The following is a 24,979-nucleotide window of genomic DNA, read 5'->3' as shown; positions in this document are numbered from 1 at the left end:
TACAACTCAATCTGCCAGAGATGCAGAGCACAGCTACCTTATTCTTCACAGGCCCAGTCCAAAAACCTAATAAAAAAAGCCAAAGAGGGACATCTAGTGGTACCATGCACGAAATTAAGAACGAGCAGAGGGAGGAAAAACCTACTGCCACGCCTATGGATCTGAGAGAATCGCTCATTTCTTATCAGGAATGAAGAAAGGTTGAAAAGAAGCTCAAAATTAAAGAAAGGGAAAAGAAAGACTGGATCTTTCTTATGAAAACATCCCTTTAAGAGTACAGAGGGACACCCACATGAAGAATACTTAAGTTGCTAGCCCTGCCGTCTGAGAAATGCAGCCTATAAAACAGACCACACCTGCGCACAGGTTTAATGTGAAAATCCCATAGTAAACAACTTTGTGTTTTATAGTTATGCAGTGTCAAATAAATTAAGCAGTCATGGCAAGCTAGAACATAACTGCAGGCTTGTTAAGGAAGACTGAGTCTGTAGGGTCCCTTTCTATCAAAAAAGATACCTTTATAGAAATTATACAGAGGTCTCTTAAGACACCTAGAGAATAAGAATTTTAACCAACCTGGAGCACTTTTGTGGCAATTCCACATACACCAATCCCTACAGCTCCTCTCTGAAATGAGGGTTAGAGATGAAGCTCAGAAATTCTTCCAAGAAATGTAGGACAAACTACAGATCTGAACTCTTCCTGCCCAGCTCCCAAACAAACTCACCCTTGCTCTAAAGGTCCTTTCCGATTTCCATGAATGTATTGTAGTGAAAATGGATACTTTTCCATAAATTTGAAAATAAGTGTCATATATGACTTTCCATGAAAAAAAAAAAAATCACACTCTCCAGTGCTGTAGGTATGATGTCATTTTGGGGGCAGTTTCATAGGCTATTCTTCACAATCACACAATGTCAAGTCCTGCCTCCCACAGCAGTGGTCTGTATGACACAAGTGCCTTAAGGAGCCACTGATTAAACAGAATTATCTACTAAATTGACCCAGCCTATGGGTACTCTCCATTCGGATTTGAGGTACTTATAATCCTCTTTGCAAATATGTAATGACTGATGCACAAGGGAAAACATTCTTAAAAATAAGCTTATTTTAAATAGAGATAGTAAAGTGGGTTTATAAAATAAAACCACAGAAGCAGAAAGCTACCTGTCTCTCTTATAACACTTCTACTGGTCTTCATCCAGTTTGCTGCTTGGTGCTGTGCTAAACCACCATTAAAGTATTTTCCTCCTTTTAGTCCTCCCTTTCCCTTTTTTTCTTTTTTTCCAGGATTGACATTACTTTATTCCCCATCACTGGACAAGCAGTACCCATGAAACAAACACCCTTATTCTTTTTTTTTTAAAAAGACAGGTTTCTTGGAACTTCCTCTTCTTAAGCTCTCTCAAAAGTCCACCAACACATGATATGTAGAATAAAAGAAAGATGCTGTCAGCGATGGTGCACACCGGGATCAACCAGTAAAGACTAGATATAAAAGCGTTCAATTGTGGAGATTATGTGGCTTCCGCTAAAATAATGTCCTTCAATGAAGAGAAATAATTTACTTTTAAATGTGTTTCCATGGCAAAAGCAGCCACCTGGCATGCAGGTCAGTACTTGGAAATGCTGTCAAGGAATGGAGGCTGACTAGTTAATAGAAGTCAGCCACCATTCCCCCGCCCATATTACAACTCAGTAGGCTTTGAAGCAAGAATGCTGGAGATGTCATTTTCCACTCTTTTATAGGTATCCACTTCAAGATGCTTCACTCCAGGCTAGCAAGGGATGCCCAGCATCACTGTAATACTACTCACAGAATTTATGACATAGGATCATGGATACAACTTCATACACTGCAAGTCTTTGTGCAGAATACAGTCCCATGTGTGCATATTTACCATAACATATATTCCTAAAAACACTTAATTAGCACTGTTGTACAGAGAAAAACCTTCAGACATTATACCTCACATTTCTCATGCCTATTTTTAAAACAGAAGAGTAGTATTTTTTTTACATGTGGAAAGGGCCTCTACATTTCTGTTTTTCCAAGAGTGTACAGTAGTAAAAAGCAGACTGCTTTGTAGTAGGAAAGCACCTGCTTAAAGTATTTCATATTTCTCCTTGCACTGCGATAATTTAATAATAACTGTCTTGATTAAAAAAAAAAAAAAAACAACAAAAAAAAAACAAACCACAAAGCTAACAAAAACAACCTATGCTGTTTTTAAAGACTAGTTTTAGCATGCATGTATTCCAGAGAGAAACAATATCATAGAAAAGACTGAATCAATGCCTGTCTCCCAAAGTCTCTGAATGGAGATCACACACCTTTCAGGAACTCACGCTGTGATTAAACTAACCTCAGCAGAAGGGCAGCCACTCTGTGGCATATTTTCCACTAGAGGTCAGACTGAAGGAGCTAATATCAATTTTAGCCTTCAAAATCTGAGTAGGAGTAACTAATCAAGATCTGGAAATCTGAAAATCAGTATTTAACTAATACTGCTTTGTTTCACTTAAAGTGAATCACAAGGATGTATTTTTCTAAGTGTCCAACAGCTGGAGGTATTTAATCATGAGAGTATTTTAATATATATCAATACAACCTTTTATGAAGCACTTGTTATGCCATCTCAGTTGGCAGGACAAGGTTTGGAAAACAGAAAAGTTCTTCCTAAACTTCAGCCTCGAAATGAAAAACATGTTAGTTCGAGTAATAACAGATAATATTTGTATTACTTCTAAAACGGTATTTTTAAAGACTTGCTTTTTAGCTTTTAGAAAGGACATACATTACAAGCATTTTCCAGTAAAAATCTAGATTTAATTTGTTTCTGCAAATACAAATAACCAGGAAGAGACACAGCATGGAGCATATGACCATAACAGGCTTCAGGTGACTAGAAAATTTTTTGAAACCCCAAAGTGATTTGAATTAGGAGTGTAAGCTTTTCTTTTCCTGTATTTTGGTGACTTATGCAATTCCATCACTTTCAGAAACATTGACAGAGCTTCTTGAAATAAATACCTTGAAGGCAGTGATGTTCAGAGATACACTTACTTCTGAAAAAGCAAGGAAACATTTAATATATCATTTATCGTTTTAAACACCTGCTTTGTTGTGAAAGGACATGAAGTCATGCTCAAATGGTTAAGTCCTAGCTCAGACATCTTTGACAGTCACTAGTCCTCTCAACAACTCACTGCCTCCAGCTGCCTATGTCTGCAGACATGAAAATGAGGACAAAGTAACTTTGGCCAAAGCCACATAAGCATTTACCCCTAGAGTTGAAAACTAAATTGAGAAATTGTTCACACGTTTACACTTCTGTAAACGAAGCAGCCCATGAAATTCACTCAAGAGATGAAATCAACTAACTAGGTCAAGCTGCCAGCTAGCATTTTAAAGTACCTCATGGTCAACTATTAGAGCTACTTCAAAGATACAGAGTACTCTGGAGAAGTAAGAATATAAAATGCCAGGAATAATTGGCAGAGAGAAGAAAACTTCAGTTTCTCCAGTTGCCTAAGATTAGTAGTTGGAATAACAGGCATAATAAACAGAAATGAAGCCTAGATGTTGGTTTGACCTCTTTTTATATGTCTACAGTGGACTAGCCTTGTCTGTACTTTCACCAGGTCAAAAGCAGCATACCTGCTGATAACAGTCAGTTGCTTCATCAGTTACAGATTATTTTAAAGATTTTGTAACAGAACCTGATAAAGCAGTCGGAAATCCATGTGTGCATATTTTAAAAGATGAAAATACAGTTTAGCTCAGTAATACATTCAACTAACACACTCCTTTTATTAGTTCTCCTCATGAAAATAAGCTAACCTTTTAAAATTTACAGCTGTACAACAGGTACAGTATACCTCTCTAAGGCACGGCCTGCAGATATGCAAGAGCTGTTTGACAAGGACCACTCCAACACACTTCCATGGAGCTGGCAGTCACAGTTTGACTGAAGCTGGTAAGGCAGATTTCCCAGATTCAGCACGTACCCCACCCAGATGAACAGACGGTATTTGTGGGAGCAAAGGAAAATAAAATATAGGTTTAAAATAAATGCAAGAGAAACACAGAATAATATTGAATCACTCTAGGTACTTCCAAGGGTTTCCATTTATCTTTTTAACTTCTCAGCACATAGCTAGTGTATGCTCAGGGTTTTGAAACCACCAAGCAAATGGAAGGGATTTAAAAACTAGTTTTGTTTCAAATGTAAGATCACAGAAATAAAGACAGGCTCCAGGTATTTCTCTTCAGAATGAGATTTCTGTATGGAAGTTTGATGCAAAAGGAGTTAAAAATGCTGTTCCTGCATATGTCTGGCAATGACAACTAGGCTTGTCAGAAGAGCCTTTTTGATGCTAAAAGAAAGGACTCCCTCCGCTGCTGAATTTCAAATGGGTTCCTATGCATGGTGGCTACTTTCCCACTGTTTTAAATGGATAGAAAGACACACAGCTGAAAGAAAAGACAAGCTACAAAGAAGTGAGGAAAATACAGCTTTAGATGCTAGTATCACAATATAAGGAGGCAAGAGTAGCCACAGAGCAATCAATCCAGGTTGGCAGGTTGACTCTGACAATGACTAGTTTGGGCCCCTTCTCCCTCCATTGCTAGTCCTTCCCAAACTAGGCTGATGGACAATCTTACCTTGTTACAATGATATTGTCCAAGGTAGCTGGTCTCAAGATGGCATGCAAAGCTAGCAGAGAAAGAAGGAATATGAGGAAAACAGCACAGGTTGGGAGTGGTGGAGAAATATGTGAGAAGAAACATGAAAGCCTGCATTTCCCATTGGAGTCTCCGGTAATCCACAGGTGTTGACGTGTGCTTACTCTGCCATGTTAGGATCCGAAGCTCCACAACATTCTCCTTTTAGTCCTCCTCTCTTAAACATTCTCCTTCTAGAGGATCCAGCTCTTCATTATTTCAATTTTAGTTAGATTTAATTTCTGATACATCAATGTTAACTTCTTGATTTCAAGTCCCACCATTCTCTTGTTTAGTAGACATGATTTAAACACTATCCTTGAACTGCAATAAAAATCTCCCTTCTTCAGATTAAACCAGTCTATCTGTACCCTTCCTGACTCCTCTGGCTGCTTCTCACTTACAGCCTAACATAACAGTGCATGAACTTCCCTCTCACAACTGTGGGTAGACAGCTAGGCCCTCCTGTGATATGCCTTGTGGTACTACAACTACTGCTCCCACGTGAAATAAAAGCAAACCCTTTGGCATATGGAGGCAGCGAAGAGAACTCTACAGCTCATCTCTGGGATACCCCTTAGCAGCACAGCTTCTGGGGTAGGAAAGTAAACCAAACTCTGACTTCTGCCATTTAAAACTTATCAATGACCAGCACACTGGATATGAAGACTCTTCTGGGTCATTTTTCTTTTTTCTTGAAATCTTTTGCTATTGTTTAAGTCACACCTACCAAAACAAAAAAGGCCAGGAAAAGTTTTTGAAGAAAATATTTCAAATTAACACATCATAGATAAGCAAAGATCAAAATTTTCTATCAGCAATATATTGTTTGGCCTAGAGAAGGCTCCAGGGAGACCTTATAGTGGCCTTCCAGTACTTAAAGGGGGCTACAGGAAAGTTGGGGAGGGACTCTTTATCAGGGAGTGTAGTGATAGGGTGAAGGGTAATGGTTTTAAACTGAAAGAGTGTAGACTTAGATTAGGTATAAGGAAGAAATTCTTTCCTGTGAGGGTGGTAAGAAACTGGAACAGGTTGCCCAGAGCAGCTGTGGCTGTCCCCTCCCTGGAAGGGTTCAAGGCCAGGTTGGACGGGGCTTTGGGCAACCTGGGCTAGTGGAAGGTGTCCCTGCCCATGGCAGGGGGGTTGGAACTGGATGATCTTTAAAGCCCCTTCCAACCCAGTCCATTCTATGATTCTATGATTTATGACAGTATGCCATGCAAACTAATTATATAGTCACATCTGAATTAGCTGATATATACATTTGCAAGTGTCACTCATTTTATGCTGAATTTATTCAAAAATGAAAGAAAAAAGGCTTTACACTTTATCCAGTCATGAAACCTATGTTTGGAATAACTTCAACAAAAAGAATTATTTCAAATTTTCACCAGCGTCACTAAATGGAGTTTAGCCCAAATATTTTTTTTTTCTTTTTAATCTATTCAACTGAGAGAAATGGAGCTGCAATGGTTTAGGTTTTTTAATCCCAAAGTGGATTACACAAACAACAATTTCATCAAAGATTTTTTACAACAAGCCTAGTATTACTGGTTATATCTTATTATTAAGGTAAGCATTCTTCAAAGAACTGTATGATTGGAATCTCTTCCTGATATATAGTGACATGCTATTTGCTGGCTGCAGTGAGAAGAGTCAGAATGAAAACAAAAATACAAACACGTTTTTTTTTTTAACTCTTGTCTTTATTGATTTAGACTTCAAAGCTACAGCCAAAAATAGTATATCTGTAGAAAATTACCACACATGCTATCAATACAGCATCATCGCATGTTTAGAATTGTAAGCACTTGACAAATCGCAAAGGGAACATCAAATCTAATCGTTTGGCAATGCAGCCCATGAACAGGGAATACAGGGAGGATTTTTTTTCCTCCAAAAAGAACTATTTCTGAACAGGAATGAAAAGACTCTGTTAAAAAATGAATTCCAGTCACCACAGAAAATTCATGCTGGCTCATTCAAGACATTAACATACACTGTGGCAAAGTTTGCATGGAATGTCAAATCGTTTACAGAAGCTATGACTCTGCTACAGGTGCAACGATGTCTTCAGCACTTTGTATGCCATTGAGATGGTCACTGCATACCCAACTGCCCAAGACAAACCTCTGCCAGGCTGGGGAAGAGGGATCAAGTATGCAAAAGTGTGAACGATCCTGGCCCCAGCGAAGATCCTGAAATGCAGCAGGGCTGTGGACAGCTCAGGGCCACTAAGAGCATACAGCAGTCCAATGCCAAGAAATGGGACAATATTTTCAAGGTCATTCAGGTGGCCTCTGGGGAAAGAAGCAAAGTTGTTTTACAGTGTTATATTTGTTAAATAAACCACTTCAAGCTTCATTATTCTCTAGCATCTTCAAAGCATGCTACTGTTAAAGCCCTGTTGGCTTCCTCTGCAGGGGGGACTTGATTCAGCTACTGAAATGATTTTCACATGTTCACCTGGCATTGCTCTGGTCTCCTTTGCTGCACCCCATATTTTTAAGCCTCTGATCTGCTGTTTGAAAGGTTTTTATTTTTCTCCAGGATCTTGCTTAATATTAGGAGTTTACATGAGGTATATGAGTGCACCTGAGTGTGCAAGAATGCAAGAAAAGGCAGGGAAGAAGACAGATAGCTGGATTTTTCTTGTAGATTCTCTCAACTGAGTATCAATTAACTGGATGAGTGTGACTGCAACTACTAGACTTCATGGCCCAGATGGTCTATTCCAATCCCATAAATTCAATTTGTAGTCTCCATAAAGAAAATATGAAATATCCTATATATGAAACATTCTATCAAATCTTCATGAAGTTCAATCATCTTGAAGAATGTTATTTTTGAGCATCTAACAGGTGTGACAGCTTTTGGTTGATTTTCTTCACTACGAAGCACAAAAATAGCTGAAAAATGTTTGAAATTTTGAAACCATAATATGATTTACTAAAAATGTGTTGAGACTGAACTCCAGATCTTGAAGTATTCTTTCACGCCTCTTCCTAAACCTTTCCCTCTCCCTTTACCTCTTTAGATAAATCATACTTCCAGCCAAATTTACTGATTGAAACAACCTCTAAGACTTACTAATTATGTCAAATTTCACAGCCAACTAGAAGCAGAACATGGTGCTGTTTTGCAGCTGCTTTCTGAACTCATTTATCATTACAAGGAAACACATCCTGAAGCTTTTCTGGTTTTTTTTTCACAAAAAAACTACACTCTTCAGTGTAATGTCTTTTCTACACCCATAAACAGAACAAATTCCAGTCACTTATATAGCAGAGAAGCCATCCTAAATCTCTGTGACATTATCTGTTGCCATGAAGCTTGCAAAAGAAAATACAGTAAACTTCCATTAAGAACCAATGTTGGGAGGAAAAAATGGATGCTGCAACACCAATGAAATAACTAGAACCAAGCTGCCTTACTAGATCTGGGGAAGTCTGACCAACTCTTCAAAATAACAACACAGGATTTGATAATACAGTGTTTTAAAAATCTAAGCTGTGTAAATGACTCTGTGAGGAGGTTGTCATTTCTCTAATGTAACAATTTGAGTTAAAATGGCATCTGGTTGTAAAGTTAGTATCAATTTAGTTGTCCTCTTAGAATTTACAAATAGAAAGAAATTACTCCTCACCAAAAAGTGCCCATTTTTATGTAACAAACAGCAAATTAAACAACTAAGAACTCCCTGAACCACTGAGAGGGAGAAAAGGAAAGTTCAGAGTATCTTTGCAGCTTACTGCGATTAGACTCTTCTTTCTCAGATTTTAATCCAGAAGAGACATACAGAAATATACCAGCCTTCACAGAACCACAGTTATCTGCATTTGCAAGCATGTACTGTTCTGAAATCAAAGCTTATTTTCAAGATCTTCCCAAATGGTGGTTTAAATGAGAACAGTTTGTTCACATTCAAGTTTTTGGTATAAAAACATGTACAGGAAATAAACTGTTAGCTTCATTAAGGAATAATGGTATGGAAAGCATTCCATTAAAGCTTTTCTTGTTAGTACAGATTTATCAAACAGCATCTCAAAAGTTATGATTTTGGTAACAGGAAATTTTGCCACCAGCTATATAAAGTTAAATAAGCTGCAACGTGTAGCCCACTGAACTACATCTTACATTCTGCCACAAAGCTTGAAAAAAAATAGACTGACCGCACGTTGAACACTGCCATACTATTAATAGCATTCTTCCAGACGGCTGGTCAACCTTCCTGTACAACTGACACATGGGGCAGTAACCTTGACTCAGTCCAGCAAAAAGAGCACAGGCTTTGACTCCCACTCTGCTATTTGCCAGATTAACACTCTCATTACAACTCTGGAGTTTCATGACTCTAACACAGTTTTACTCCTCTTCCCCTGTTATTTCATTTACACTTCAGGAAAAGATGCAACTATTGCAACAGGTGTCCAAATTATATAGAAAGTTGAATTATACTTAATTATACTTAATGGATACTACTTCATACTAAATTAAGTTACAGTCATATTTTACAATCTTCTCACCACTTCCTCCATGTACTATTCAAGAGTTAGTTATTATAACCAGACAATGACTTATTACTTTTAGTATGCATGCTGGCCGTTTGACTGTGGAATTGTTTGTTCATTTAAACAAATTAACATACTAGATTACTACATAAAGCAACACAGAGCACACAGAGGTTTGCCAAAAAGAATGGGGTGAAATTAATTCTTTGATTTAGTATTATCCTGCTATTTTAAATAACGTTTAAAGACTACTACGCATTACCTGCGTACACGTTCAACATCTGGATCAGTCCGCAGGTATTTTTTAGCACTCTCGCCTTTTCCAAATGATGCTGTATCTTCTGGGTTGGCAAATGCCTATTTCAAACATAAACACACAAGAGACATTAGAAGCTAGAATGTTTCTTCTAGTAGAGGCAGCTTGCTATAAAGGTCACTCTTTGTACTAATGCCTCTATAACCTCACATAACTTACCTGAAGTTAAATGCACAGGGAATAACACATTGTTCACCGCATTACTGTTTTCTTGAGCCTAGCCTGTATGTAGCTTGTATGCTGAAAAATTAATGTAATGTAATTTATGCATGTAGATAAAAGCCTTATTGTAAGATGGACAAGCACAGCAGATGACTGATACTCAGCCTGAAGTAATGCCAGTGGGCTGAAGGAACATAGAGACCCGCAAGGTAGAACTACTGTCTGTACTGCCTAAGTCTCTTTTTCACTATTCTTGACAAATTATCTGAAAGCCCTTTTGGATCCCTTCCTTCTTCAGAAGTCTATACAGCAATAGCATCCAAGAGACTTATTCCCATCCTCATTTATGACCAAATAAGTTTCTCCCTTTCCTCTCAGGCACAAATTTTTCCACTTATATGACCCATTACTACCTCCAAATACTGTAAGACACTACTTGAAAACAACATTTAATTCAGTTAGTGCAGACTGCAGTAGATCTCTCCTGGCTGACACATGTAGTAACACATGCATTCTGTAGACTGTCCAGGCTATGGAAGTATAAGTCAAGAAAACCTTTTGGTTTTAAAGGAGCAACATGATTGCTTTCTGAGGCAGCCTTGATCCCTTTCTGTGAAATATCCTTGGCCTCAGAATTCTGGAAACATGTTATCAGTATCAGAATGAGCAACATTTTACTTTCTCGTGCTCCACTAACTGCTTTTCTTCATTTTTTCTTAACATTTTAAAGACTTTTTTATATTAAATAGGAAATAAAAATGACTTTACTAATTTGTCTGTCTGTAATATTAGTCTATGATCAGAAAATCAAGTACTCTAAATTAATGAAGGCCCTGTTGTCACCTGCATAAATATGGATCATAACATGGTATGAGCATTAATACAGGACTCCACTGGATCTACATACAGGACCAGTACAGCTGACGTGCTTGCACAAGAACAAAAGGAAGTAAGGTTACAACAGAGACATCTGAGTCCTGTTTTGAACACCCAGGACAGGCTGTGTGCTCTACTCAATCTTCAGCTGTGCCAGAGACCTAGAGAGCAATTAGAAGCCAGCAGTAGCTCAAATGTTGTGCTATTAGGACCTCATGAGCAACAGAACAGTTCAGCTCTTGAACCAAGCAGGAAGCAGGAAAGCAGCATTTCAGCAAAAGGACTACAACAAAATCCTTGAAGCACACACCGCCTGGCAGAAGCAGATATCACTAGAACAGCCATATGGGGCAATCTCAGGGCTCTTTCAGTCCAGGACCAAGTGTTTCCAACAGTGGCCACAAGCACATGCCTAGAGACCAAGAACAGCGCAAACACACCACAGTGCTTTCCATAAGCACTGTCTCCTAAGATAGATGAAGCTTCTGCATTACTTAGTAAATCTCAGTGAATCTTTCATATACTTATCTAGCCTAGACAGCAATCCATGTAAATTTTCAGCCTGCCTCTCATTCTAGAAAAAAAACCACAATTTTTTTTAGATAATGACCTACTTGCAATGGGAAGGCTAAAACAGTAGGGAATGTAAAGAGCTTTAGAATTACTGGATGAAAGGGTTATAGATGCATAAAAATCCACTTCATATCCTCTCTTCTGACCCTAGTAGTTGGTTATCCATGTAAGATGGCTCCATATCACACTTTATTTGCTTTATAAATTGGGTACCCTGGACACCAGCTTTCTGCGAAAGACAGTGGAAATTACAGTTGTGAAAAACTCTCATTTAGAAATAACAGAATTGTTTTAGAAGGGTAGAATAAGATATAGTCTCATCATTATCTCATAATTAGGTTAAAGACATCAGCCATGAGACCAACAAAGCACCAGCACACCAAACTCAGAATATCGTTAGAGGAGGGAGGAGGAAGAAAAAGAACAGTATCTGAAAGCTGAAAAGAAACACCTGTGATATCTCCATATTTCAATACAAATTTCAATCTATTCTACCAGACAGTATTCCCAATTTCTTACCTTTCTCGTGATTCTGAAGTATGCTGTTATAAGACTCATTAGCATCATTTTTAGAAGAATAATAGTGGTATAGGTAGCATAAGCTCGGAAGACTTCATTGTCAATTAACTGGGTCATTTTAGCCATTTCTCCACTCTTCATTGACAACCTTTAAAAAATATTAAAGTTAGGCTAAAGTCATAGCAATCCAAAGTTCTGACAAGACTTCAGAACAGCCTTTTTTTAGTATCACTACAATGACAGCATAATTTTGCCACTTTGAAGTACATTTTCAAACAAATTTATTTTTCTTCAGTTTATTTTCACAATGGCATAATAGAATACTTTGAGACATTATATTATCGTTTAATATTTCACTTCCATTATATCTGCTTATTAAACTGTCAAAATATAAACCACCAAAATATTTAATGTAATAGCAGAAACAAAATTTAGTCACAGAAATTAGTACACTTTTGAAATAACATGAGGAGTTAGACCAATGTCAGACAAATTCAGTTGAACTAGTGCATTTCCCTAAGCAGTTACCAGAATAGAAAGAGTGTGATGACATACCATACACACTGAGTGTTTAAAGAGGGATATTAGTATTGCCTACCTTTATCTTTTTGGTAAAATGACACAATTATAATTGCACTTCAGCTTTCAAACTAACCAATATCTTCCCACCCAGCAACAACTTGTGATCAAACTGAGTTAAACATGCATTTTTTCTCCTTTGAGACCTTGTTCTTAAAAATTGCTTTGAGCATGATTCACTGGCAAAGATGAAGTTGTAATGACAAAAAGTAGAGAACTATTTAGGCTTTTATCACGGGAGGTTTAAATTAATGAAATCTTTTTCCAATGAGACCACACCAAACCCAAACCCATAATCCTATGGAGGTAGCACCTTTTATCAACACCATAAAGAATGTGATGAGGACTGAATGCACATAAAGTGAAAAGCACATTCCCTTGCACATTCAATTTGTGCTCTGCATGAAGCAAAGCTTTTGCCTTATCAAGTGCTTCAGTCATGCACTTAGTGAGTAGGAATCCATAAAACTGGTATGTCTTACCAGTATGTCTTTGGTTGAGACCAAAATAAATGTACTTTTTGTTATAGTAAACATCATTATTTGCTGATGTAATTTTAACAATAGTAATGAAAAAGTTAGTATTAACTTAACTACAGCTCTAACAATCTCTCATCTTGCTTTCAGTACGCAGTCACTGCCAGCTATAGCCAACGAGGGAAAACTAGATGTGCCAAGAGCAATAGAAGACTCTTGTTTTGAAGACAAGTCCTTGGTGGGGAGGTAAGCAGCTGTTTGCTCAGTGAAACAAATCAAGACTTGCCCTGACCTATCTGGCTGTGGTGATAGGATTTTGTTCCCTCTTTTATCCTTTCTAAAACACTGCTTGGGTCACTGGGCCAAGCACCGAGTCTAGGGACAATGGGAAATTCAGTACAGCTCTCCCTTGTCTCACATGACAGTTCTCAAGATAATTACCGAATCGGCAAAGATTGTTTTCAGAAACTAACAGAAACTGCAATTTTTAACTTTGCATTACAACAGAAAGCCTGCATAGTTTCACACCACAAAAATAAATCCATGGGTTTGGAACATTTTCCCCTACTGGATTTTAAGGCTATGCTGAAAACACACCCAAAATCTATGCAAAGTAATGAGAAACTGTTCACGAACACCTCTGTGTTCCTCCCACGTGAACTACACATTTATCCATTTTCCCTACTTGTAGGGTTGGCCCCTCCAAACTCCCATAAAGCCAGGCCTTACTTTCACTACGAAAAGGAAATACACCGAAGAATGCATAGTTTTAACAGCAGCAGAAATGCAGAAAAAACCCACATACTAACAGCTTAAGGGGACTACAAACAGCCTGATCTGCAAAGCTGAGGATGCAAAAATCCCTTGGTGCGGATGCAAAAACCGGGCCTGGTGAAGTGCACAAGTCTAGATGGCACGTAAAGGGTCTTAAGAGCCTTTAAGTGGGTAATGATGTCAGCTGCTGTGCCCTCGGCGGGAGCACAGCTACGCTCACGTTCCCGTCACGGGTGACTGTCTGCCTGAGTGTGCAGCTGCAAGCAAAGGGATCAGCGCTCGGACGCCCTTTTGGTGTTTTGTTAAAACGCAACTTTGCGAAGCGCGCTCCATGCACACTTCAACTGCCGCGGGGCCCTGCCGCCAACTCCTGCACCAGAGCGCGGCCGCCGCTCCCCCGCCCAGGCCCCTCCACTTCGCAAAGCTGCCCGCCGCTCTCACCGCGCTCCCCCCGCACAACAGGCAGGCCCCGGCCCGCGGGCAGCCCCGGAGAGCCGCCCCCGCCGGCCGCCGCGGGCACCGGGCCCCCCCCGCGCGGGGCCGCAGGCTTCAGCGCCCCCTGAGGAAAAACGCGGCCCCGCGGCCCCTTCTCCGCACCCGCGGAGGGTTTCGCGCCCGGAAGGCGGGGGGGGTCGGGGGGGGGGGGGGCGCCGATCTTCCGCTCCTGCCCGGCGGCGGGAGCCGCCATCGCGCAGCGCCCACGCACCTCGCCCTTGTCCCCTCGGAGCGCGCAGACACCGCGGCCACCCCGCTGCTCCCGGCCGGGTGCTGAGCCGCCGCCCGCCCCGGGGCACGGCCCGGCCCGGCCCCGCCTCGCCTCGCCCCGCTCGCGCGCGGAGGCGGGTCCCGGCCCGGCCCGCCGTGAGGCCTGGCGGCTGCCGCCCCCACAAGCCGCTGTCGCCGCGGGCCGGTGTGGGGTGGGCACAGCGGCGGTCCGTCAGCGGGGCTCACCCCGGAACAGCAGGGTGCAGGCCCAGGCCCCAGCAAACGTTACCTGATGGGAAAAGAAGGAAGACCAGGAAGAACAAGCAAGAAAAAGCCCTCCTCTCTGAGCACCCTTGGACTTTGAGGCAGAGACCAAAGATTGTGACCCAGACGGGCTTCGTTAGAGATGTGCCATGACCAGCGATTGCACAAACTCCCAAGCAGGCTCAAAGCTTACCTGAAAAACTATGTAAAGCACCCACAGTCTCAGTACTTTGGGTCCCTGCATTGTTTTGGTGGATCTGAACTTTTACCAAAGGAAAAGTGCTGGCATGGCCAAGCCATTGGTGCTGTTCCAATCAATATGCATCATGTTGCTTTGCAAAGTATAACACAAAATAGAGGAGCTTCAGGGCTGGCCACAGACTGCTTCAGGCGCACTGGGATGTGATGAAAGGAGGAAAACTGATATCTGAGCTTCTTGAGAGAAAATTATGCTATTCCCACAGCACTGCTCCTCATAACCAGAGCAATGCTTCTGACTAGACAGCTCATCATAAACAAGAGTGAAGAGGATAGAAAGAAATGTACTCAGGTGCCCAGTAAGGGTTTCAGAAATAATCCTAAAGATGTGTACGAAGTCAGAAAGGGATACAAATTTTAAAGCTCCATCATTATGGAAAAACAAGTCTTGTACACACAGTAAGCATTCGTTGATACTTCTGTGCTTCGCGTCATGTTAAATACCTGTGTGTGCAGACCTTTGCAACTCTTATTATTAATAGTCTAACACAGCAAAACTCATTTGAGCAAGGACTGCAGTGTCAGAACTGGTTTTAAACTATGGTATAAGTCGTGTTTAACATTTGTTCTTGCTAAGGACGCAGCAAATAGTATTTCCATTGAAGTCAACAAAACAACTCACATGAGCATGGATACATCCCAGGGAATGGATTTATTTTTTTTAAAATTGAAGCATTTCTGCAGCTCATAACTTACTTCAAGGCAAGAATTGTAACTTCATAAATTTTTGTACAACACATAATATATCCCAGTCACGTAGTGTAATTAGGGCTATTGAAATAAAACTATAATTATTTTCTATTGCCTTTTTTGTTTGTTTGGCATCTAATCCTTATCCAAAGCTAGTTTAAAAAGAAGGTAAACCTATTAAGTTAACAGAGTTAAACTAAATCCACATTATTATGCTTGAGAAAAAAAACTGGTAATTGATTTAGACGGAGTTCTCAGAACTAGACTGGGAAATACCAGAAAGCCAGGAGAAAGGCCGTTTTCATTAGTTGCAGGTAGGATATAAGGAGAAGCAGAAATGCAGCTAGAAATTCTACAAACATCATCCTCTCCTTTAGATTTCACATTCCGGTTTTACAGATCTGGCAGTTTTCATTGATTTACGTGACCTTAAAAAATGCTTCTGAACTTGTGAAGGCTTATATGTTTGCAGTTTTGAATTTTAAGGCCAACACCTTATTAATTTTTTCCTACTATCATTGAATTCCCCTAATTGTAAGGAAGGTACAAAGAGAAGATAAGATGACAGGAGGAGGACAAGAAGGGAGGGAAAAGAGGAGGGAAAGAGCAAATAAAAAGAAAAATAATTAAAAAATAGGAAAAGGGGGGGAAATGGTTAAAAAATAGAAAAAAGATAAAAATAAAGATAGAAAAAGGAACAGGAGAGGAAGGCAAAGGAGGGGAAGGGAAATGAGAAAAAGAAAGAAAAAAGGAAAAAAATGAAGAAAAGGGAAGATGAGAAAAATATTTTAAAAGATACAATATAGGGGGCAATAGAAAAGAAAATGAGAAAAGAGAAAAGAAAAATAAAGACAGAGAGAAATGGAAGGGAAAGAGTGGAAAAAAGAAGAAAAACCAATATTTCTTGCAGACCCTGGACCACTTAAGAGTGGGGAGAAGAGGTGTCTAAGCAGAGTGCAAAACTGGGGCCATAGTCAGTAAAGCAGAAGTGAATTTGTGCTCAAGGTCTATGTGCTTCTCAAGTTCAGTAGCAGCATAAAGTGCCTGTAGAACAGTTGAAAACTGCTGTGATCTGAGTGAGGTTAGATACATAACTGTGGTGATAGTTGCTCCTGAGGGGCCCATTCTCACAGTTGTTACTCATGTGAATTGTCCCTTTGATGCTAATAGGATTACTCTTGTAAATCAGGGATGCCTTATCAGCCCAATGCCCAGGGTTATACTGATCATGAAGGGTTTGAACTTGCAAACCTCGTTCGTGTGAGCAACCCTTTTTCATTACAATTTTCTCATTGACTTGAAGAACTATCCATGTAGCCAGAGACAGTAGAATCAGGACACAAATTTAGGGTCAGCATAAAAGTAGGAATACAAGAGTTTTTCATTTAACCTCCAGCAAGGAACAGATACTCAACAAGAAGGCCAGATAAGTGCAATCATTCTCTTTTGACTGCAGGGAAGGCAGGGGAGAGGCATGTATTGATCAGCCTTGTTCTGTTCTGTCTTCTTCTCTGTCTCCATTTATTCACCATAATTAGAATGGTAAAGAAGGTATCAACAATACATTTTCACCACACCTGAAGATTTTGTTCACCACCTCTTTGCTAATATAAATTAGTTGTTTCCTCAAATAGCTCTTCTGTAAAATTGATGAATTATGCCTCCTGCATTAAATAAACCAATGAATTACAGGATAAAACAAACCATGAACACTAAGACTCAGTCCATAATTTAACTTAAAATCTGAAATACTGTTTAAATGCCAAAAGGAAAATGTTATAAAAATATTTAGTATAATGGACCAGAGTCAGGTTTTGTGCTACTCCATTAAAATCTACACCCTCTGGTTAGAAAGCACTTTCACTATATCAGATGTTGACACCTATGTAATTTCACTGTGATTCACATGCTTCTGCTTCAGAAGATTTCACACTGCTGTCTGGTTTCTCTGAGGAACTGCTCCAAGAACAGCAGGAAAGGGTCTTTCTTCAGTTGGGAACACTTCTACTGGGTAAAGCTCAGTGAAGGCTTCTCTGGAGTAAGCTGCCTTTTGGTTGAACTTCTAACTCCAAAACAGCTGTGTCTATCCATCCATCTCTTTTATTCATGCCACTGTTTGAAGAACAACAGTTCTCAGTATTGGAATTTGGAGGTTTTTTAGAATTCCGGCTGCTCACTTATGAGATGGAAACAGTAGCATATAATTTAAGTGACCACTCACAGTGGGTGGTGACCAACAAGCAGTGAGAGAAGGTGAAAAGATACAATCCCCACTAAGCACAAGAGCGGTCATATCTGCTGACTGTCTGCTCAGTTAATACATTGTCCAAAACCCCCACAAAGCTTATTTACTGGTCATTTAAAGAGACTACGTGTAAGGTTATCCTCTAAAGTTCCTACTGTCTTTCATCAAGTAGCACCATTGTTACAAGGAACGTGCAAGGCAGGGATCAAAAGTCAGGGTGTGGATATATCATAAAAAATACTCCCAACACATGAAAAATAGCTATAGACTGTCGCTCTACACAGCTTGATGTCCCAGCTGAGGAACAACTCAGAAAGGGATTGGTGGGCATATAGGCAAACCTTTTCAGTAGGTCTATATATAAGCACATCATGGACCATTTTTTTGCCTTGATTCCTCTTTCACTGTATATGAACACTGCAGCAATGCTCTCTCTTCTGAAAATAAGTCTGCCAGCACAGAACCACCTTTGCAGCTGACAGTAATGCATATGTGGTGAGGTATTTAAAGTTCCATGCTGTGCTGAAGGGAAAAGGGCATTAACCTCAGCTTTTGTGATGTTATTTGATTGTACAACTGTTTTTATTAGGAAAGCAATATATTGTATATCATTAAAGGTTGTGAAAGAGTCGGTATCATTACAATGCTCAGATATGACAATAAAACAGATTTTGCAGACGCCATAGTAAGTTACTTTCAAACTAATCCAGTGAGAAGGGTTATTTGTTAAGCATTATTAAATACAGCTTGCAGAACAAAATCTGATCCTTTAAAATAACACTGAAAGAGAAAAATATTCATCATAAAAGTGGAAAGGTTATCAAGTTTCACTTCACATATTGAACAGACAAAGTATACAGAACAAAATTATTTTTAAGACATTGAATCATTAATAGAAGAGTCCAGTAGTTTTCCTTGTCATAGTACTACTGCTCTGGAGGCACAAGAAAATTATAAAGCTGAAGAGCAGACTGGAAGATTTCTTGCTACAGTGCCACTCCGCATGTGCACAGAAGGCTTACAATCAGTTTGAGTGAGCTACAGAGAAGACACAGATGATAAAAAGTATCTGTCAAGAAGTTGCCAAGGTATCTCTGTAGACAAGAGATTCCTGGAAATAAGCAAACAGCTTTACAGATGTTGAAGATAACCTGTAAACATACAGACCTGGTACGTCTGTAGATAAATAGGTAAAGTTACAAAGTTAGCTTTTAAAGTGCTCCCAAATGATACTGGGAGGTTTTTAGACTTGTGTAGATGTAGGTATTTATGTAAGACAGTGAAAGAGCCAGTGAAGCAAGTTCATTTTTCCATGAGGGTACTGAACTGCTCTATGATGGTCTGAACCTTTGCTCACAGTTAATCTTAACTGGATTCATATCACAGTTGAATGTCAACAGGCTAAATGGTCCTGTCGCTCATTATTAGTCATCTGAAATTGGAGTTTCTTAGCACGTTGTACATAGATCACTGGTGGGATGTGAGCTGTGTTTAGCTAACAAAGCCGCTTTCTGCTGGCAGTGTGGAGACGCTTATGAGAGCTGAAGGCAGTCAAGGAGAGGTGCACTCCTGTGGAGGTGGCTATTTTTGAGGAGTAACCATCTGGAAGAAGAAACTTAAAAGTTGCATGTAAGCAAGATATTGATCTGTAGTAATCCCCTGTCCTGTCAACCGGCATGTATCACTGGTCAGGTGGTAGGACTGTGGGTAGGATTCTGTTGGAAGTATTAGATCAGAAGATGCGGGGAGAGGAAACAGGCGCCTCAGCTTTTGGGTATCTGTTGTCATCCTGTAGGAAATGAAGGCTGGAGATTCCTGCCTTCAGCAATTCAGCTGTCTTCAACTCACAGCTTGAAAGAAGATGTGTAATGTATGCAGAGTGAGTACATGCTGCTCAGTGAGGAAAGAGCACCCAAAATGTTCTTGTTTAGGACTTAAATTTGTGTGCAAGTTCTTATGTAAGGTTTGAAGCAAACAGTGTAGTCAGTGTGAGCCAAACATCATTGTTTTAAAAAATCGATTATCTGCAATTATAGGGCCTACTCCAACAGTACCTTTGCAGTATGCAGAACCTTCCCAGGTAGCACAGCTATTTTTATTAGTAATCCCACCAGCTTTCTGTACAGAGCCAAGTTTAGAGTCAGCAAAATGGCTTGGAACCAGCACATTTTATCCCCAACAAGCCAACCAAACACAAACTGTGTTACCATACGTTAGGCTTTAAAGGGGTTCCTTTACTGCAGCATATAAAAGGCTGTAAGGAGAGACAGAGAGGGAAAGGAGAAGACAAACATTTCACATGCAATGGGTTAAAGTCCTCCCTGATATAAGTCTATTGGCTTCAGTTGGCTAGGGGTGACTATGGACAATTCAATATTTAACAATCATCAAGTTTTGCTTAGTTGGCAAGAAAAGGAACAATTTAAGGTCCAGAGCCTTCCCTGCGCTCTTTCTGTCTTCCTGAATCTTCACTCGGTTGCAGTAGCTCTGCTAGCAGCAACAACACTCTGCAGGGTTTGCTGTTGGGTATTTTCTGCTGTGGTGCAAGATTACTCCTCATGGTTTTATGGTGCAGCAGTAGACTTTAATAGTCACCTGAGACAATTATTCAGATACTGTATTGTGCAGTAAGATTGCTTTTGAACAGCTGCAGAAATACTTAGCAGAGATACACTCCCTAAAGCCCTGGGATGGGAAATAAACCAACCATGGCAGCAAGACAAGAGTCTGTGTCTTACTCTGTCTTTTAGTTTTAAAAAAAGGAGTTAAGTGATTTAAAAGTTAACTGGGACAGGGACCATTTTTCATTTAGAGGTCCATATAACGCCCAGTAATATTTAATAGGCTGCAAATTAATATTCAGTCACTACCCAAACACAAATCCTCTTTGGGCAGAGTTGTGACACAATGTACAGTGTTTTTCCAGACAATTCTCATCAAAAAGATAAAGTAGTGGTGAGATAGAGATGCAATTATTCTCTCCAGTAGTGATGATGTTCTTTGGTGCCATCCCATTTACAAAGAACATCACAAAATCGTAAGTTCCTCTGGCAGAAATAGGCAGTTTTCTTTCTCATATCTTCAACCTTGACATTCTGATGAGGACCATGCCTTAACAGAATTACCATGTCTTTTTTTTCCCCCACAAGCCATGATAACCAGTGTTTCTCTGTTACACCCTGTTGCAACTAATTAATTTCCCTGCCATTGCAATTCTAACTAGTCCTGGTGAAAAACTTTTGGCCAATATAACACATCATCGTTCGGCTTGATGCTCTATGTTGCTTTAAGTCTCACGATACAAAGGGATATTCAGCTGCACTTGTCTATTTAGCTTGAATAAAGAGGGCTCATAAACACATACAATTTTATGGAAACAATAGCTATCAAATCCTGCCTCCAGCTCTGGACTCGGGAGGATCTGGCAGTGTAGCAGAGGGAAAAAAGTATTCTTGCTTAGTTTGGTCTCTGAGAAGGATCCCTGCTTCTTTTTTTCTGCAGATGGGCAGTTGGGAGGGGCTCAGTAGGCTCTGCAAACCCACTTCTCCACTGTATCATAGCCACTTTTCTCTTAAGACACCATTGGAACATTTCCTCAGCATTTTCTCCTGGGGTGACCCTGCAAGCAAAGTCAAGCTGGGACAATATTTTGTACTAAATGCAGTGCATGATATGCTGGGAATTTAGTGGCTGAAAGACTGCTTGTTCACTTTTTACTGATGTGTGCTTCAGTGAAGTTGCTCGTGATTTATAGCTGGATAAGCAAAATCAGAATCAGACCCTTGCTGCTCATTTCTGTGGGAGCAGAACTGGTCTTTACGTGCTCTTGTGCTCGTTATATACCTCAGTATCAAGTCTCGCAGCTTTGATTCATACAGTTCTCTTTAATTTGGTACATGCAGGCTTCCAGACTAGATCACACAGCAGCAGGATAACAATCCTCAGGAGAGCATTTCAGTTTGAGAAATTCATGAAGAGGGTGACTTTGCTGCTTACTTTCAATGACACTTGTGGAATAGGAAAGAGAAGAAGTGAATGAAATGGAATTGCCAGCCTGTTTCAAAATGTATGCTCTGTTATAGAGCAGATGACAAATAGCATCCTCAATAACATAGTTCTGGTAGCTGTGCGAATTTTTGTTGGGTTGTTGTTTTTTCCCACTGTAATCTGTCTTTTCACATTTAGGGCAAGTTTTTCTTACCCATATGCATTGCACACGGGAGCTCTGGAATATTACCTTATGTCCTTCTGCAGAGGAGTTATCCACAGCCCCCGTCTGGGATGGAGGTAAGCAGAAGGGACAGAGCCTCTTTCTGCCATGTGGCAGGTAAAGGCATTGAATTCAGCCTTTTCCTCCTCCCATCTTCATCACTGTGACCAAGAGTGTTTCATTCAGAGCAGGACAGAAGTTGTCATATTATGAGATGGTACAGATCTAGGACAGATCACTTCCTTGTGGAGCAAAACCAGGTTTCTTCCTGCTGCTTTTCTGACCTATGAAAAATTTTATGTGCTTCCTTACATGGGAAGGATTCCAAAGCAATAACATTGCCTTCTTGCAGAGGAAAGAGCCACTCTCCTATTGGTTAAGGCATTTTACTATATGTTTGGGAATATTGAAGCTGAAGGAAAAAATACATCCGTGACAGTAGCTATAGTGAATCATCGATATACGTATATGCATAAAATGTAGGAGCTCTGCAGCAAGAGAGGATGAAAAAGTGTTGCTGAAAGAAAAATAATCAGCTTCCCACTTTGAGGACAGTAGGATTTTGCACCTTTTCATGGGAGACTGGCTTCCCAGTCAGGTAACCACACCAAGAATATTGGGAATGGAGCTCTTGATGCTCTTCACACCATCCTAATTTTCACACAGATGCATATTTGCAAAGGGCAATATTGGCCTCTAATGGTAGCATGAACTGTCTTTGTACAAGAAAAATTACTTTTTTGTGCAGCTGAGTAAGGAATTTTGGTGGGATTACAGGTTGAAGAGAGCTGGAGAAATGTGATTGACTGTATCCTAAGAACAGAACAAAACAAAGGCACCTGATGTACATCCTCCTCCTAGTCCATGTCATATTGCCTTGGCAAAAGCATCCCACAGTATACAGATCATGACCAACACATTTAGCTCTAGTGAAGTAAAGAAACTACAAGAAGCTACAAACTGAGGATGAATATATTGTGAACAATATACACGGGAGCATGGAACACAAAAAGTAAAACGAATTGTAGAGATCCATGTTCTTAATGCTGTTGGGAGGTCTCCTTTAAACATAATTTGCTTTCCAAAAATCCTAGGTTAGAATGCAGTCAATAAGGGATGGGATGTATGGTAAGAGAAGGGAAAATTGTAGTAATGTTGCTTCACTACTTCTAGTGTGATTGCATAACTGCTATCACATAAACCATGTTTGGATGGATATCAAGTTGGGTACTGCAATCCAATAGAGACCCAGGTACTAATGCATCCTGATTTCAGAATTAGTTCATTTGCTTTGGTGGGTTTTCATTCCATCTTCACTGCTTCTTCTGAAAGTGTTGTTTATTTTGTGATGTATTTAATTTCAGTGCCTCAAGATTCTGTGTGTGCACTCACACTGTTAGTGTTTGTGGGAGCATGCTTGAAATGGTGCTTTTAGTAACAAAAAATAGTCATATGTGTGCAGATCCAATCATTTATTGCCTTGTCCAAGAAGTGAATTTGTTCCTTGTTTCATCAGATGATCTTACTGACAACAATTTCGGGTTGACATAGCGCTTAGGGATATGGTGTAGTTGGGAACTGTCAGTGTTAGGTTAATGGTCGGACTAGATGATCTTCAACGTCTTTTCCAACCTAGATGGTTATGTGATTCTGTGGTTCTGTAATTGTCAAAAAGTTATTCAATAGCAGTGATATTCATGCCTTTTACATATCTTCTTCCTGAACTTTATAGCCCATTTGAGCTCAGAGAAATGGTCTAGGAAACAGATCTCCAACAGAAATTTTTCAAAGTCTCTTTACCCTTTTAAGAGACTTTATGTGTATATGTATTTTTATGTTTTGTGCTGTACTGTTCAGACTCAGCAAGGGATCATGAAGAATAATGATCTTGCTCAGCTGTACACAGTATGGAGCACTGTACATACAGTTGCATTGAGGCCAGTTATGCAGTTGTTCATGAGATACAAACAAATAAAAGTTGATTCAATAATAATAATATGGTTCATATTGGCCAAGTTCAAATTGTAATGCTTTGTACTGAGTAGGACATTACCTGCTTAATCAGATAACTTAATGTGAGGTGGGGCAGGCAAATGACAATCTTCCTAAAAGGGCAGATAATACTTAGTATGTTGCTCCCCCTGTCCTTTTTCCAAGGACAGGAATAGAAAAGCTTGTTATACCCACATCAAGAATGTGTGTCAGTGAACGATGATAAATCAGTTCATGGATCCTCCTGTGAAACCTGACAAAAATGTTGCTGCAACAGTCACATACTGTCATTTGCTGGGAAGTAAACTAATATCCTGGACTTGGTTCAACAGCCAACTGAAAGTTAATTGTCAGATGATGATTTTTGGTCACTAACCATCCTGACATTATGATAGTAGGAATGAAGATTTGATGCTCCACTTCTACTTTGTGGGCTTCTTAAATGTGTCTGTGTGCAGTAGCTTTTGGACTTTCAGATTGTGATCCAAAGTCTACCAAAGTCAACGAAAAGACTTTAGACCTTGTGTTGGGTAAATGTTAAATAACCTTTCCCAGAAAACTCTGTATCTAAAGTCAGTGAAGTTCAAGTCCATGGATCATACACGGTCCTTCTCAGCTCAGTATCATCTGGACCTTGGTGATCTAGGAACCGACAGCTGTCTCACTTTGGTAGTTCTGTTGAAATCTGTTGCTGAGTATCATGGCCAGGTGTTCACAGAGTGGTTTTTATCACAAGCATCCATTATAACACTCAATCCCTCCTTATTGATGGACAGCCTTTTGAAGAAGAAGCTTCAGATGTTGTGCTTACTCCAGGATGGAAGCCAAGTTCCATCCTCCTATGTGCTGAAACTTCCTAGGCAAGACTGCAGGATTTACCCCTTAACTTCATAACTATTACATAATTAACTTGTAACAGAGTTAAGTGACTATCCCTAGTTTGGGAGTGTAGTTTTTTCCTATCCTTCTTTCATTTTTCTCAGCTGTTAACACTGCACTGTGTGACATGCTCAGTCACTTTATCGCTTTTCCAGCCTACAGCAGTCAAATCTAATGGCTGTTCAGCAGCATAAATGAATCCCCTTGTCTGCCCCGTATAA

The 24,979-nt window shown here is 39.9% G+C and overlaps 1 protein-coding gene across 2 annotated transcripts; it reads right to left on the bottom strand.

The window, feature by feature from the left end:
- Window positions 1–6,349: 6,349 nt before the first annotated feature.
- On the bottom strand, window positions 6,350–14,346 carry MGST1 (microsomal glutathione S-transferase 1). 2 transcript variants are annotated; one of them, XM_074902215.1, is made up of 4 exons: window positions 14,222–14,346; window positions 11,687–11,834; window positions 9,503–9,597; window positions 6,397–7,029 (listed from the first exon to the last, which is right to left on the bottom strand). In XM_074902215.1, the coding sequence occupies exons 2-4, from the start codon at window positions 11,825–11,827 to the stop codon at window positions 6,783–6,785; spliced, it is 483 nt and encodes a 160-aa protein (XP_074758316.1). In that variant the 5' UTR covers window positions 11,828–11,834; window positions 14,222–14,346; the 3' UTR covers window positions 6,397–6,782. The 2 variants fall into 2 exon arrangements, with proteins under 2 accessions (XP_074758317.1, XP_074758316.1); XM_074902216.1 differs by lacking the exon at window positions 14,222–14,346 and having other exon boundaries at window positions 6,350–7,029; window positions 11,780–11,812.
- Window positions 14,347–24,979: the final 10,633 nt, after the last annotated feature.

Source organism: Athene noctua, chromosome 3, assembly GCF_965140245.1.
Source record: "Athene noctua chromosome 3, bAthNoc1.hap1.1, whole genome shotgun sequence".
NCBI lineage: Eukaryota > Metazoa > Chordata > Aves > Strigiformes > Strigidae > Athene > Athene noctua.
Note: the sequence above shows the minus strand (reverse complement) of the source record. Positions and strands in the feature narration are given on the sequence as shown.

Excerpts from the sequence above, each read along its gene's own strand:
- MGST1 (XM_074902215.1), bottom strand. The coding sequence starts at position 11,827 with ATGAAGAGTGGAGAAATGGCTAAAATGACCCAGTTAATTGACAATGAA. Across the intron at positions 9,598-11,686 it reads ACTTCAGAATCACGAGAAAG|GCATTTGCCAACCCAGAAGA; the intron begins GTAAGAAATTGG and ends TGTTTGAAATAG. Across the intron at positions 7,030-9,502 it reads GATGTTGAACGTGTACGCAG|AGGCCACCTGAATGACCTTG; the intron begins GTAATGCGTAGT and ends TTCTTTCCCCAG.